Raw genomic sequence first — 16081 nt, forward strand, 5'->3', positions numbered from 1 at the left:
TTAATGTAAGATCTCTAATTGGATCCTTGACTGGAGAAAAACAATCATCTATAAAGAAAAGTATCTGGAGACAGGAGACATTTGAACATGGGTCTTGTGTAGTATTTATTTGAATTACTGGGTTTTGAAAGTTATTTTTGCAGGGTATAGAATTATAGACTGGTTTTGGGCTCTTAGTACTTTCAAGAGCTATCTTCTGGTTTGCACAGTTTCCAGCTGAGTTAAGAACTCGACAGAAAAAAAGATGCAGAAGCCAAATGCTAGAGAAAGTTGTGCCTTGCAGGGACCTAGCCACCAGAGAAACCTTAGGGGCCAAATGGAGAAAAATCGTGCTCTCCAGGGACTTCAACAGCAAGCTGCCTCCCTAGCAGCCTACTGACAAGGCTCTACATCTCTTCGGCTGGCAAGAGAGGTTTACAAGGAATAGCTCTATTACCACAGAGCAGGCCAAACGGTGAACTGGAGCAGAGGCAATAAACCCATCAACAGCATTGTGCAACTTGTTTTTTTGTTTTTCACTTTCAACAGTTTTCTATTGCTGTGTCTTCAGGGTATGCTCTCTTCTGTGGTGCCTCATCTAATCTCAATCCCAGTTTGCACAGGTATTATCTTGGTTCTTTAATGTCCACAAGTGTTGAGGTTTTCTTTAGGCCTTATCTCTTCTCCTGCCTCCCTCTACATTTCAGTATAGGGAATTAAAACTGCCTGAATGCCCTTTTCTACTAATTCTATCATCTGTCATTTGGGTGGGGGCAGGTAATTTCTTGGTCTGTTTTCTTGATCCTTCTCATTATGCCTGGTAATTTTTGATTGGACACCAGACACAGGGAATTTTATCTTGTTTCGTACAGACTATTTTTATATTCCTTCAAATTCTTGAGCTCAATTCTGGAACACATTACTTAGAAACAGCTGGATCCTGTGGCCTGTGTGGCTCAGTCAGTTAAGCGTCCAACTCTTGATTTTGGCTCAGGTCGTGATCTCATGGTTGGTGGGATCAAGCCCTATGTCAGGCTCTGCTCTGATGGCAGGGAGCCTGCTTGAGATTCTCTCTCTTTGCCCTCCTCTCTGCTCCTCCCCTGCTCACTTGCTCTCTCGAAGTAAAGAAATAAAAATGAAAAAGAAAAAATGAAACAGCTGGATGCTTTCAAAGCTTGCTGTTTTAAGCTTTGTTAGCCAGGATCAGCCATCCTTAGGTTCAGGGCTCCTGTGGCCCAACTTATGAGGCGATGTCTGGGTATTCTGAGTATTCTACCTGATGCCCAAGTCAGAAAACTGTCTGGGGGCCTTATCTACAACAGACACTATAGAAATCCAAGTGTAAAAGATCGTGAAATCAATCTTAGCCTTCTTACTCCAAACGGTAGCATCAACCCAAGCAGTTATGTGGTATGCATGCTGTTTCCATTACACAATATCATTTATTTTTTTATTTCTGAGAGAGAGAGAGAGCGTGAGCAGGGGAGGGTCAGAGAGAAGGAGATACAGAATCTGAAACAGGCTCCAGGCTCTGAGCTAGCTGTCAGCACAAGGCCCGACACGGGGCTCAAACCCATGAACCGTGAGATCATGACCTGAGCCAAAGTTGGATGCTTAACCAACTGAGCCACCCAGGTGCCCCCACGACATGGCTTTTAACAGGACTCCTAACAATGACTTTGCTTCATCAGTTATGCACACTCTCTCTCGGAGTCACCCCTTCCCATTCCACAAACTAGTTCCCTCCAGCTAAAAAAAATCCTCCTCACGTTTTCCTCTCAAAAAACAAAAAAGCTTCCTCTGCCCCTCCAAAATGTTCTTGGCCACACTTTTCTCTCCTAGCTGGGCCCTCTCTTTTCACCTGTGACCACCCACCTTTCTGAACACTCATCAATATTCACTGTGTTGGCTTCAAATTCTAACCTCTCTTCAACCCATCACGTGATACCTGACTGCTCCCGGCTAAGGGCGCCAGAGATTTCCTATGTACCAATGTCAGTGGCCTGACTCAAGCTCATTTAAAAGGAGGATTTAGCTTGCTCACCTCTCCCTTCTTTGGAAATTCTCCCCTGCCTTGGCTTCCACAGCACAACCTTCCAGCCCTCCTTCCTTCTCGTTACTCCTCTTCTTCAATAGTCTTTGGAAAATAAAACATATTTTGCCCTAATTATTAAAGTAAAATATACTCACTTTAGAAACTTTAGCAAATACTCTCCCAACCTCTCTTTCTGGCTCCTTGTGGCCTTTGCCTCTGAGACACAGCATTTCTCAGCTTCCAACCTTGGCTCTCTTCCACCCCACGTGTTCTCCCCTGAGCAACCTCAGAGGAAAATGATCTTCAAACCTCAGTCTCCAGCCCTTACCCTTTTCCTGTCTGTAGATTTACCTTTTCCAAAATTCATTTCATCAAAACAGCACAGTAATATGTGTAGTTTAAAAAGCCAAAAATTACCAGGCTTATAATGGAAAACAGCAGCCGCTTGTCTTGTTCCTCCCCTTCCTGAATATCCCGACTCCCCCAAACTAAATATCCCATATACAGTTTCTTGCTTTATCATCTTCGAGATTATCCACTGAACTGTACATGAGAAATGGCACTTGGATGTAGGTCAGCTTACATTCCCACTCTTTGTTTCTCCATCTTTCCAATGGAGTTAGAGCATGATTTTGGTTTAAATCATCAGTGTTTATCTTTTGACTTCATTAGTATTGATCACTCTGGAGTCATGTTCTCCTATGTACTTTATTGTTCTTCTTCGAATGAACAGTGCACCTTTTAAAAAACTCAATTTTCTATGTCACTATTGCTTAATTCTTTCCGAACCGCCCCAGAGAAGTGTAAAATCAGAATACTGTTTCACAGGCACACGGGTTTTTTCATCAGTTACACTTTCCCCTCAGGACATCCCTGCTTGAGCTCTCGGTCCTCCTGTCCCACTCATCCCCGTCGCAAGGCCTTTTGTTCTGGGCAGTTTTAGTTTTCTTCCAATTCACCCAGTCCTGGATTCCAGCACCTCGGAGTCCTCCAGGCCAGGCTAGCAACTATGATATTTATGTGGTGTGTTGCTAGCTTAAGCCAACTCCACTTCCTTTCAGACGTTTGACACGATATTACAGTTTAAAACACTAACGAAAGATCGCTCGTGTGTCTTCTTCCTGTTCCAGCTAAAAGGGCAACAGTTCTTCAGACCTCCCACTGGAAGTCCTTGGACTTGGTTCTTGATGGCTACCACCAATAAAAATTAAGGACTTAAAAATGCCCTTGACATTTTCAGCCAATACACACGCTGTAAAACATTTTAAGAGGTCCTTTACTTACACAGGTAAAAACAAAGAACAGTTGGCAATGATCTAAATGATGGCTTTTCATTGACCTAATCATATAATTTTCTTTGGGGCCTGAGTCTGTTCTGATGCTTGGACCAAAACACTTGATCTTAGCCAAAAGGCCAAGAAGTGATTGCTTGGGCCAAAACAAAAGACACCAGGACACAGGCTCTCATATATATCTGACTTCTGGATCGGTGACAGTGACAGACACACACTAGTAACTACGATCAGGTACTTGAAGCTCCTTTGCTGGCAGAAGCTGCCCGAGTAAGAAGTACCACTCCATGGGGAGGCTGTGCAGTCAGTTAACCGAGGGATGAGGGACTTTGAAGGAAGAAGTGAAATAATAAACCGCGCACTGCACTGGCGCCTATTATCGGTGGAGGGGTTACCTGTAGGTTGGGTCATGCTTCCACATTAATGCCCATTAGAAGAATCACATAAGGACGGAGTGCTTGGGGGGCTCAAGTCAGTCAAGCGTCTGACTGTTGATTTCAGCATGGGTCATGATCTCATGGTTTATGGGTTCTAGACCTATGCTGGGCTCTGAGGTGACAGTGCAGAGACTGCACCATTTCAAACAGGGCACATCTCCATCACTGCCGAATTAACCGAATGCTATTTTAAAAAAAGAGTAATCTCCTATACAGGAGTTAGGAAGAGACAGGCAAAAAAGCTAAGATGATAGAAATCATCGTCACACTGTCTCCTCAAAGTTGACATGTACCACAGTAACCTGTGAACTTTTCTTGAATACATATTTGTGTTCTAGGTGAAAATAAACAACATAATTACACTTTCAAGTAAAACTTATTTAATAATATAAAAATATGGCATTAAATACATTTATTAAGAGTTAAGGAACTTCAGAGTCTTCTGAGTTCATAACTGAGAAATGTATGAGAAGAGCTCTGCGTTTCCATATCAGAAATGCAACACAACTCCACCGGTCTGTCACTTCTCACACCACATCAGGGAAAGGATCCTAGTGCTACTCAGCCTAATGCAATTCTGGTTAATTTTTTTTAGTCAACAACATGAATGTGTACCAACACCTTTTCTTCAGCTTGCTCTCCCCTATGAAGAAATGTCAACCTTCTGAGAGAAAATGGGACATTTATATTCTGAAACATCTCTCTGTTGCCTGGTTTTGAAGGAAAGTGGGTTTTCACCTAACTTGCCTAACTTTCATTTGGGAAATTTTAGTAAAATACATTTGAAGCTTTTGTGGCCACAGGCCCCTCCCCCGCCCCCCCCCCCCCACTCTTAGTGGAAACTCACTACAACTCCCAAGATGAACAGTATTGACCCTTAGTTCCCTTCAGGTTTTTGTCCTGCAGATGTGCATCTCTAAGAACACAGATGTTTCCAAAGTTTCAAGAGATAAAGAAGGTAAAAATAAAATCCCCATCTTCTTTGGGGTTTGCTTCAGGTCTCGCTGAAGCTCTGTGGAGTAACCCAGAGGAGGCTAAAGAAGAACTAGGTGTTGCTTCATTAACAAGTCCAGCTGGTTTAGTGAACAAAATAGGTTCCTTCCTAACCTTCTAACTTCCCGTTTACCTACAGATCTGAGGAATTTAATCTGTCTGGTCTCTTGGCACAAAGATCAGAAGTCATTGTCGCTCTCATCCAGGGGCTCAGGCTTCCGGACCCTTCGACTGGGCTTTGCTGGCGAGAGAGCAACGCTCTCATCTTCCAAATCATCGTCTTCTTCATCGCCCTCCATGTCAATCTCACTGTCCTCCGAGTCCTCCTACAGGAAAACGGCAAACACAGCTGAGGGCCCATCTCTTTCGGACAGCTTGTCGGCAGAGACCTCTTTCTACCAGTAGCTCAGTAACTAGCAACACCCCCACATGAAGGAAGAGCTTGGCAGAGAAGCAGTCAGGCTGTGGGGCGTGAGAAGGGGACCTACGTCCAGATGCTGTTGGCTCAAAGACAAACATAAATGGGTCATCTGACCAGTGACCCTCAGACGCCAGCATGCAGTCTGTGTGGTGCTGCAGGAGCTGGCTTTCCCTCTCATGTCTCAGAAACACCACCGGATGCTGCTCTGCTCCAGAGGCCCAGCGACCCACTAGGGGACAGCAAGGACAGAGGGGCTTGGAGATTAGGAAGGTGGGTTTATTTTGGCTTTTACCAGATTGGAGATGGAAAGCCACAAAGGAATTGGGCATAAGGAGCAAAATAAAAGGAACACTCTCTCCATCACCTAGATCTGGGGTGACCAACTCAGCTGGGATTTCAAACTGCAAGTGCTGGGGCACCTAGGGGAGCTCATTCAGTTAAGCTTCTGACTCTGGATTTCAGCTCAGGTCATGATCCCATGGTTCGTATGCTCGAGCCCTGCATCGCACTCATAGCACAGAGCCTGCTTGGGATTCTCTCTCTTCCTCTGCCCCTCCCCCACTCCCTCTTTCAAAATAAGTAAGTTAAAAAAAAAACAAAAAACCCCAGGAGTGGCTGGGTGGCTCAATTGGTTAAGCATCCGACTTTGGCTCAGGTCATGATCTCACAGTTTGTGAGTTCAAGCCCTGCATCAGGCTTTGTGCTGATAGTTCAGAGCCTAGAACCTGCCTCAGATTCTGTGGCTCCCTCTCTCTCTACCCCTCCCCAACTCCCGCTCTGTCTCTCTCTCAAAAATAAACACTAAAAAAAAAAAAAAAATTAAAAACAACTTCCAAAACTGCGAGTCATGCATCCCAGGTAAATCAAGAGGGCTGGCCACTCCAGCCAGATCACTTCCACCAGCAGCAATACATGCAGCAATTTCCTTCTTAAAAACACAAAAGGAGGGGGGCGCCTGAATGGCTCAGTTGGTTGAGTACCAACTTCAGTTCAGGTCGCGATCTCACAGTTCGTGAGTTCGAGCCCCACGTCGGGCTCTGTGCTGACAGCGAAGAGCCTGAGGCCTGCTTCAGATTCTGTGTCTCCCTCTCTCTCTGCTCCTCCCCCACTCATGCTCTCTGTCCCTCTCTCGAAAAAAAATAAAAAATAATAAACTTTAAAAAAATTTTAAAAAAGAAAGAACACACAAAACGAGAACCCAAAGTTAATCCCACCTTCCTCGCCAGCTACTCTGCCCTGTCCCTCCACACCCCCACCCTGGTAACAGTGAAACTCCCTGAAGGAGTCTTGAACCCACCACCCTGTCGGCCCTCCTCTGGCTGCATCCTCAACACGTTGAGCAGGCATGCTTCCCCGGCCAGTCCCCCCATCCGGTCTTGTCGGGACCCAAACAGCAGAATTCCAATCCAGTGGGCGAGTCTCGGCGTCTGGTGTGACCTCCAGGCTGCTACTTCCTGCTTGAAAACCACTCTGTGCTGCAGAACACCCTTCTCTCGGGTGCTCGCCCCACTGCACTCCTGCATCTTCCAGTCTCACATGCCCCTACACCCACCGTCTCTGACTCTGCAACGCAGCTCAGCTCAGAGCCCGGGGGCTCCCTCCTCCACTCTTTCTACCCTCTCCCCTCACACAGTCACATGTCCCCTTGCAGCTCCAACACGGTCTAACTATGATGGCTCCCCAAATTCAACTCCAGCTCAGGCCTCACCCCTGAACTCCAGACTTGAATTCCAAGTGACCATTCGACCCCAGCACATGGGTGGCTGGTAGGCAATGCATGCGTGGAGTGTCTAAAACCCAACTTCTGGGGCGCCTAGATGGCTCAGTCGGTTAACCGTCCGACTTCGGCTCAGGCCATGATCTTGCGGTTCTTGGGCTCGAGCCCCGCTTCAGGATCTGTGCTGACAGCCAGCTTAGAGCCTGGAGCCTGTTTCAGATTGTGTGTGTGTCTTTCTCTCTCTGATCTTCCCCTGCTCACACTGTCTCTCTCTCTCTCAGAAATAAATAAAATATTAAAAAAAAAAAAATTAAAACCCAACTCCTTTACTGTACCCCAAGCCCTGCCTCCCCTTGGGACACACCAACTCCACGTGTGCCGTCAGCCCAGGACACCACAAGTGGGGCATCCTTCATTTCTCGTTCTCTCACACCCCATGTCCAGTTAATAAAACTTCAAGGTTCAGACCTTGAAAACATCCAGAATCCAACGACTTCTTTAAAAAATTTTTTAATGTTTTATTTATTTCTGAGAGACAGACAGACAGACAGACAGCATGAGCAGGGGAGGGTCAGAAGAGAGGGAGACACAGAATCTGAAACAGACTCCAGGCTCTGAGTGGTCAGCACAGAGCCCAAGGCGGGGCTCAAACCCAGCAACTGTGAGATCATGACCTGAGATGAAGTTGGATGCTTAACCGACTGAGCCTCCCAGGTGCCCCCAGAATCCGACGACTTAACACGTCTGGTGTGACTACCTTCAGCTGAGCTGCCGGCACCTATGAAGCAGGTCTCCTGCAAGCGCCTCATGACTGGTGTCTCTTCGCTGCCAGGCTCGCGGATCTCAGCCCCTTCCCACTGCACTCAGAAAACCCTGGGTCCTCAGGTCCCGCAAAGTTCTGGTGGCCCCACTGCCTGTCCTGCCGTTCCTGCCTGCCACCCACTCCATCCCAGTCATGCCATCTCTGGACCTCCTGTGCAGGAGCCACATCCCCTGTGCTCTGGAGGCCCTCCCTGTACCACGGCCCTCCTTCCATTCAGGCCTCTGGCACGTGTCACCCAATCAGAGAGACGTTCCCTGAGCAAACAAGACACTGACCTCCTCCTTCCACCCTGTCATTCTGTTCCCTGAACTGCTTTTTCTTCCTGCCACTGTGACCCAACATACTCCCTCGGTTATGGCAGGAACGCGAGCTTCCTGAAGGCAGGGATGTGGCCCCCATAATCTGCAACAACACCTATACATGACAGGCACTCAGCAACCATCTGTCGTGCAGACGAATGCGCACATGAAGGACAAGCCTACGCTTGGGCCGCGTGAGGAGACAGCCTCCCTGAAGCCAGCAAGTGACAACGAGGCACAGAGGACATGTGAGCTGTACCTCGGGCACTTGTTCCAAGACGAGAGAGCTATGTGCATGAGCAAGCAGATCCTAAGACAAGGGACCAGACAGTGACTTCAGGCATCCCCAGCACCCACGCCACACTTCCCATTCATGCCTCGAATGGGTAAGATGCGTGGGCAGAAGCTAAAAGCCCTCCGCCCCAGACTCTGTTAAAAACCTCTGAGACAGTTTCTCTGCTCCTCTAAGACTACCTTATGTGATTTCAAGGCTCCATCTTCTCTGCACATCTTGCCCAGAGGATTTCAGTAACAATACACAACGGGACATAAAGATCTCTATATATTTATAAATAAGGGAGCACAAGCGGCACCTGGATGGCTCAATAGGCTGGGCGGCCAACTTCAGCTGGGGTCATGATCTTACAGTTCGTGGGTTCAAGCCCCACATCAGGCTCTGTGCTGACAGCCAGCTCAGAGCCTGGAGCCTGTTTCAGATTCTGTGTCTCCCTCTCTCTCTCTGACCCTACCCCTGCTCACGCTCTCTCTCTCTCCCAGAAATATAAAACATAATTACAAATAAATAAATAGAGAGCACAAGAGTATCAGCCCGCGCTGTCCCTGTGCAGCTACTAGTGCCACGCTTCAGACACATGTGACACACGACCTGATAAGGTGGTTTGTGGTCTGTCAGCCTAGTCACCCCTTGCCTCTGGGGCCTCACAGGCTTGGCAGGGACTGCCACAAAGGCAGGCAGGCCCAGGGCAATGGACGGTGCAACCCCAGCTATGGGACCCCAGCAAAGACCCGTTTCCCCATTCTGGTTAGTTTCCCAGTCAGTATTAACTCAATGACACTCAAGGTGCTGGCAGCCTGATGTCCCAGCCTCTTGCCCAGCCTCTCTGAGGCCCTTGTCTCAGGAGAGCCTCCTTGTCCATTCCCTCCCCAGAAGGGAACTAGAGAGAGGGCTGGTCTTGACCCCAGGACTTCAGCTGGTTCCATTCTTTTCTAGGTTTCAGCTCAAGGACCTAATGACCTTCCTTGTCTCTTGGCTTGCAGTCACCTCTCCTCCTCAGCCTATGGACCTTTAGGTAAGTTCACCATTCTCTGTGGGACCTGTTTTCCATGGCTCTCGCCCAGGAGACAGAGGCACCACTCTTGTAGAAGGCTCTGCTGGCCCTGAGCAGGCGCACGCATGCACGCACGCACACATGCACACACACAAGGTGAGAAGAAAACCCACCTGCTTCTTGGAGCTGGAAGTCTTCCATTTACCTAAGAGAGCTGGTGCTGCTTCCATCTTTGGAAAGCGAGAATGGAAAGAATAGTGAGAAGGAAAAAAAGAAGGAGTGGGGAGGGAAAGTACGTTCATTTGAAAAGAAAAGAGCCATCAACAAGCAAAGAACAGTCCAGCTCCTTGAGAGGCCCTACTCTGCCACACACCCAGCAGGGGCCAGGCTGAGAGGCGCACACCTCGTTTACGAGGCCAGCCCCAGACCAGGAAGAACGGAACAGCTAAAGGGAGCTCAGCGGGACTCACGTCGTCGTCGGAGTCTCCACCCTGCATTGTGCCCACGATGCGTTTGCTGGGTCTTCCTGAGGAGAACCAAAGCATGTAGAAATCAGAACAACCGTACTTAAAAAAAAAAAAAAAAAAAAAAAAACGTACTTAAAAAAAAAAAAAAAAAAAAAAAAAGGCAAGGAATGGCATTTAAGACTTGCTTTCCTTTGGGGAAAAACAAGAATAACACTAAAAAATTTACTTAAAGCATCCAAATAATCAAAACTGTCAACAAAACACCAAGAGATTTTCTAGATTTCCACTTTGAAAAAAAAGGAAAAGGCAATAAATCTAATCATGACTCAGAAATCAGAAAAATACATATGTATCCTTTAAACATAAGCAAAATCACTGAAACCCACTATTAGTAGCAGATAGCTGTGTTATCTGTTAACAAAAAAAAATTGTCTTCCTCCAGGGACCAATGTATTTGGATCTATGTCTGAGCTTCAAAGAGAAAAAACTGAGTTTCACAATTAGTTAACACACACACCCCCACACACACATTCACCCCGTTATCTCGGGGATTCTCCGCTCTCCTCCAGAAGTTAGGGCTGCTGACAGGGGACTTCTGCCAACGCTCAGGAGCCATCTTGCGCTGGGCAGAGGCGGACAGCTGCATCACACCCGAAGGCTGACGAAGGAGCAGCCATGACCCCAGGTCAAGGCCCGGGGGCAAGAGCAGCGAAGGCAGCCCAGAGAGGAGCTCAATCAGCACAGGCCTGGGGTGACCACCAAGAGCTATTTAAGGAAACGGTCCCTTGGACAGATCAAATCCAAGTCTTGCGTTGTGGAAAGCCCTTATTAATAATTTTTAGAAATGGACTTTGTGATTTGACTCCTGCAGGCTGAATGGTCAGCAGAATTTAGGAGACCCAGTGCCTCTATTAGATTCTCCTGAGCACCTACCTTTTCAGAGCTTCAGCTCCCATCTGTAGAATGGGAATCATAACCTCTAACCTCTATTTATATCATGAAGCTGTTAAAAATAAAAGGAAGATAAAAGATATCAGAGCAACTAACTAACCTACATAAGAAGGAAAATGTAGTAAGTAATAAAGAACAGTCGAGCCTAAATTAAGATCAGTTAGCATGTTAATATAAAATGAAGATAATTTACGTCTTAAATATGTTGTATACAGAAAAATGCAAACTACTCCCAAAATTAACAGATGGTACAGGAGACCTGGGTTTGGCTCAGTTAAGTATCTGACTTTGGCCCAGGTCATGATCTCACAGTTCATGAGTTCAAGCCTCACATCAGGCTCTGTATTAACAGCTCAGAGCCTGGAGCCTGCTTCAGATTCTGTGTCTCCCTCTCTCTCTGCTGCTCCCCAGCTCACACTCACTCGCTCTCTGTCAAAAATAAATAAAAACCTAGAAAAAAAAAAATAACAGATGGCAGATGTTTCTAAAGGCAACTATAGGGCAATGTGGTAATATCTATCAAAATAAAAGTTTATATAACCTTTGACCTAAGAATTCTCCCCTTTAATGGTATAAAAGATATATCTACAGGGCACCTGGGTGGCTCAGTCAGGTAAGCATCTGACTTTGCTCAGGTCATGATCTTGCAGTTCCTGAGTTCGAGCCCTGAGTCGGGCTCTGTGCTGACAGCTCAGAGCCTGGAGCCTGCTTCAAATTTTGTGTCTCCCCCTCTCTCTCTGCCCCTCTCCCCCTCATGTTCTGTCTCTGTCTCAAAACTAAACAAACACTAAAAAATTTAAGAAAAAAAACCCAAAAGATGTATCTACAAGGAAAAGAAAAATAAATATCTTTCAAAATGGGAATACCTGAATAAACCCTAGGTATGGTCACACTGAAATACTATGCAGCTGTCAAAAAGAATGAAGCAGATTTGTATTTTCCTGACATGGGAGGAGTTCTAATATACTTAATCCTAATTTTTTTTTTTTTAAAGCAAGTTGCAGGGGGCGCCTGGGTGGCTCAGTCAGTTGGAGGTCCAACTTCAGCTCAGGTCAGGATCTCACCATTCATGGGTCCAAGACCTATGATGGGCTCTGTGCTGACAGCTTGGAGCCTGGAGCCTGTTTCTGCCCCTCCCTCCATGCCACCCCCCAGTCAACAAACATTAAAAAAAATAAAAAGCAAGTTGCAGAACTATACACAGAGTCTGGTCCCATTTAGGTTAAAACTTGTCTCAGATGATCTTTGTGTCTACGTTTCACTGTCTGTGTGTGCATGTCTATGTGTAAAAAGGCAATGTGTAAGGACACCCCTCCAAGCCATTGACCATGACCCCTTTAGGACGGAAAGTGGGACCTGAAGAAGATCCCAGGGGAACACCCACATTTGCCCACATATTTTAGTACTCTACTCTTTAAAAGTGAGAAAGTAGAAACTACTAGATTTTTTAAAGGCAAAGATGGTTGTGTTAGTCCCTTCTCTTGCATAATTCTCTGATTATAGTAGATGCAAGTACACTGAGAACAGTTTGGACCCAAAAACAGGCAGAACGCAGCTCAATGGCAGAAGCAGTGTGTTCCCAAGGCCTCTGTGACAAATACTATGACACAAAGAACAATCAGCTATTCTTGGGACCACAGGTAAGAGTATTAGCATCATAGGTGACCACAGAGCAATTTAAGAGCTGAATCTCGATAAACAACTCAACAGGATAAACCCTGGAGCAGGGGCCACCCAGAGTGTTCTGTGACAGGGCACAGGGAGGGGGACAAGAGAAAGAAGTCGTGCTACCTTGCATGAGCACCTCCATGGCCGTCCGTGGCTTGGACAGCCGTCTCTCCTCTAATTCACTGTCAGATTCGTCTTCCTCCTGGATGTCAATGTCCGAGTCATCATTACCTGGGAGGAACACAAACAGGCAAAACAAAAGGGCAGCTCCATCATTACCTACAAAACAGCTTCTATCCATAATGCTCTGTGCAAAACCATTTGCACTTCTCAGCCTTCCTTCTGCTGCATTAGATTTTATGAGACTCTTGGGATTTCCCTGTAGATACTTGGTGAGGGGTTAATGCAGACAATGATATACTGGATTGTTGTTTTTTTTAAAACAACTTTTCAAAGCAAGAGAAAACTGGGTCAAACATATCAATTAGAAACACTATTCTGGTAGGTGAACTACAATTTGAATAACCAGCTGTCAAGGTATAGCTGGAAGTTCTTGGTTAGTTGGGGAGAAAGTTCATTCTCTGTTCAGTGTTAGGTGCTATTACCACAACTTGAACTCTCTGTGGGTAAGAAAGGTGAGGAGGCAGAGCCCACTGAAAAGGTGAGCGATTGCGCCCAAACAAGCCTGCAGGCAAGGAGGAGAGTGGGCCAGGAACAGCAGAGCACGCGTGGCCTAAGGAGGATGGTGACCTAGTGGCTACAAGAACTGGTGCTCATGATCTCGTTTCCTTTAGAAAATTCCACTGCAGAGATATACAAAGAGAGGGTGTTCTCACATTGTGAGATGTGCAACAGGCTTACACATTAATATCTTAACTACTCTTTTAGAGTCTTGTGCAGGTTAGACATTTCCTAATGGAAACGTACAGAAGGAGAGTTTCCACAGTGGAGAGAAAAAGCTTTCACTGCCCAGCCGGTTCCCTGAGGCCAGGGGGAGACACTGGTTTTGGAAGGACAGACTGGAAGAGTCTGCAGTTGCTGTCTGATCAGTGAGTCAGAGGTCAGCTTGGAAGTAAAGTAACTGTTTATCTATGAAAAGGCTTTGCTCAGCCCCTGCTCTAAGTGGGTAATGAAATGGCAGCTGTGTCACCAAGAGAAAGTTCTCTGCTTTCTTCACCATGGAGAGAAGAGCTGTGTTCTCCAGCGTGGAGGGGCAAAGCTGGGAGCCAGGGATGTGTAAGTAATAGCATCCTGCAAGGACTTCAACACATTTGGGTCTGAAAACCACCACCTTACAAAAGCCTATTCAGAGAATATAATTAAATACTAACACAAATTAATCACTACAAAATGAAATTACTATTCATTTTAGTTCACTTATTTCATCCAGGAATATTAGGACACTGTATCATTACCCCTTGCAATATAAATCAAATGATATCATGAATTTTTAAATAACAACACATGTTTCTCAGGCTCAGTATGATTTCTTCTGACAAACTCAAGCCAATACACTAAATTTAAGCTTGCTGACACAGAAAATCACCAAGTTATCAGTGACACATCTAAGTTAAGGATGGCTGACAAGAGTGCCCACAAAATGCAAAGAGGAAAGAAGAGTCTTTCAACAAATGGTGCTGGGACAACCAGAGAGCCACATGCACAACAGTGACTGGACCCCTGCCTCCCACCATACGTGAAAACTAACTCCAAATGGGTAAGAGTTAAAACTATAAAAAGTCTTGGGACTGCAAACTGGTGCAGCCACTCTGGAAAACAGTATGGCGGTTCCTCAAAAAATTAAAAATAGAGCTACACTATGAGCCAGCAATGGCACTACTAGGTATTTATCCAAGGAATACAGGTCTGCTCTTGCAAAGGGCCAGGTGCACACCAATGTTTATAGCAGCGCTATCAACAACAGCCAAGGTACGGAAAGAGCCCAGATGTCCGTCGATGGATGAATGGCTAAAGAAGATGTGGGATATATATACAATGGAGTATTACTCCACCATCAAAGAGAATAAAATCTTGCCATTTGCGACTACATGGATGGAACTGGAAGGTATTATGCTAAACGAAATTGGTCAAGTAGGAGAAAAACAAATATCATATGACATCACACGTATGAGGACTTTAAGACACAGAATAGATGAACATAAGAAAAGGGAAGCAAAAAGAGTATAAAAACAGGAAAGGGAAAAAAACATAAGAGACTCTTAAATATAGCAAACAGAGGGTTGCTGGAGGGGTTGTGGGAGGGGGGATGGGCTAATGGGAGGCAGGAGGGACATTAAGGAATCTATTCCTAAAATCATTATTGCACTATATGCCAACAAACCTGGATGTAAATTTTAAGAAATAATTATTTTTTAAAAAATACTATAAAAGTCTTGGAAGAAAACATAGGGAAAAATCCTGGTGACCTTAAATTAGGTGCTGGTTTCTTATTAAACAAAAACACAAGCAACAAAAGAAAAACTGATAGTGTGGACTTCATTAAAAGTTTGTGCAGCAAAAGCCATCACCAATAAAGTGAAAAGATGGCCCAGAAATGAAAGACAAATATTTGCAAATCACAACTTGCATAAGGATCTAGTATCCAGAATATACATATATCTCTGAAAATTCAATAAAAAAAATAACCTTATTTAAAAATATCCAAAGGACTTGAACAGACATCTCTCCAATAAATATTTATACAACTGGCCAACAAGCAATAAAAAGATGCTCCATTTCATTAGGTATCAGAACAATTCACATCAAAAGCACAATGAAATACTACTTCATACCCATGTAAACTACAGCTTATTTTTAAGTTTCTCTTACTATTATTTTTACTTTTAGATGTGTATTATTTGAGAGAGAGAGAGAAAGGGCATATGAAAGTGGAAGAGGGGGAGAGGGAGACAGGATTTGAAGCAGGCTCCATGCTGACAGCAGCAAGCCTGATGGGGGGCTTGAACACATGAACTTCAAGATCATGACCTGAACAGGAGATGGATGCTCAATGGACTGAGCCATCCAAGTCCCCCAAGTTTCTCTTTTTAGATAAGCATAGTCCAACAGAAATATAATGGCCAGCTGACAGATCTAATTTAAAATTGTCTAGTAACTACATTTAAATAAAAACAAGTACATTAATTCTAGTAATATCTCACTTACCCCCAATATATCCAAAATATCATCTCACTAAGTAAACAATGGAAAGTATTATTAATGAGTAATTCAACCTTTCATTCATGCTAAGTCTTCAAAATATTGTCCACCAATAGCACACCTCAATTTGGACCAGCCACACTCGAAGTGCTCAAGAGTCACACATGGCTTGTGGCGAGGTACTGGATGGCACCATTCTAGACTTGGCTCCCTGAGCACCTCACCCATCACTGTGCCCCAAGTGCTGGTACAACGCCTGACACACAGTCCACATGGAGCAAGTAAGTGTTACATGCATGAACATCTGCTCTCTATTACACCATAAAAACTAAATCACAGCAAGGTTACTAAAGTGCTCTCTAGAGGGGCGCCTGGGTGGCTTAGTCGGTTAAGCGTCCGACTTTCGCTTAGGTCATGATCTTGCGGTTCGTGGGTTCGAGCCCCGCGTCGGGCTCTGTGCTGACTGCCAGCTCAGAGCCTGGAGCCTGTTTCAGTCTGTGACTCCCTCTCTCTCTGACCCTCCCCTGCTCACGCTGTCTCTCTCTCTCTCT

General features: G+C 45.4%; 1 protein-coding gene across 6 annotated transcripts in view; it reads right to left on the reverse strand.

Annotated features, from left to right (window-relative positions):
• Window positions 1–2703: 2703 nt before the first annotated feature.
• The window catches only part of CLUAP1 (clusterin associated protein 1), a 35936-nt gene continuing 22558 nt past the window's right edge, over window positions 2704–16081 (reverse strand). For 5 of the 6 annotated variants that reach the window (XM_039239279.1, XM_039239275.1, XM_039239278.1 and 2 more), the window contains 3 exons: window positions 12495–12602; window positions 9756–9811; window positions 2704–5062 (listed from right to left, as the gene is read on the reverse strand). In XM_039239279.1, coding sequence (XP_039095210.1) covers window positions 4916–5062; window positions 9756–9811; window positions 12495–12602 — 311 coding nt within the window. In that variant the 3' untranslated portion in view covers window positions 2704–4915. Of the gene's footprint in view, window positions 5063–9458; window positions 9516–9755; window positions 9812–12494; window positions 12603–16081 lie in introns of all 6 variants that reach the window. The other variant, XM_039239280.1, reaches the window with a different exon arrangement.

Source organism: Hyaena hyaena, unplaced genomic scaffold (assembly GCF_003009895.1).
Source record: "Hyaena hyaena isolate Hyena2069 unplaced genomic scaffold, ASM300989v1 scaffold_155, whole genome shotgun sequence".
In the NCBI taxonomy this organism is placed as follows: Eukaryota; Metazoa; Chordata; class Mammalia; order Carnivora; family Hyaenidae; genus Hyaena; species Hyaena hyaena.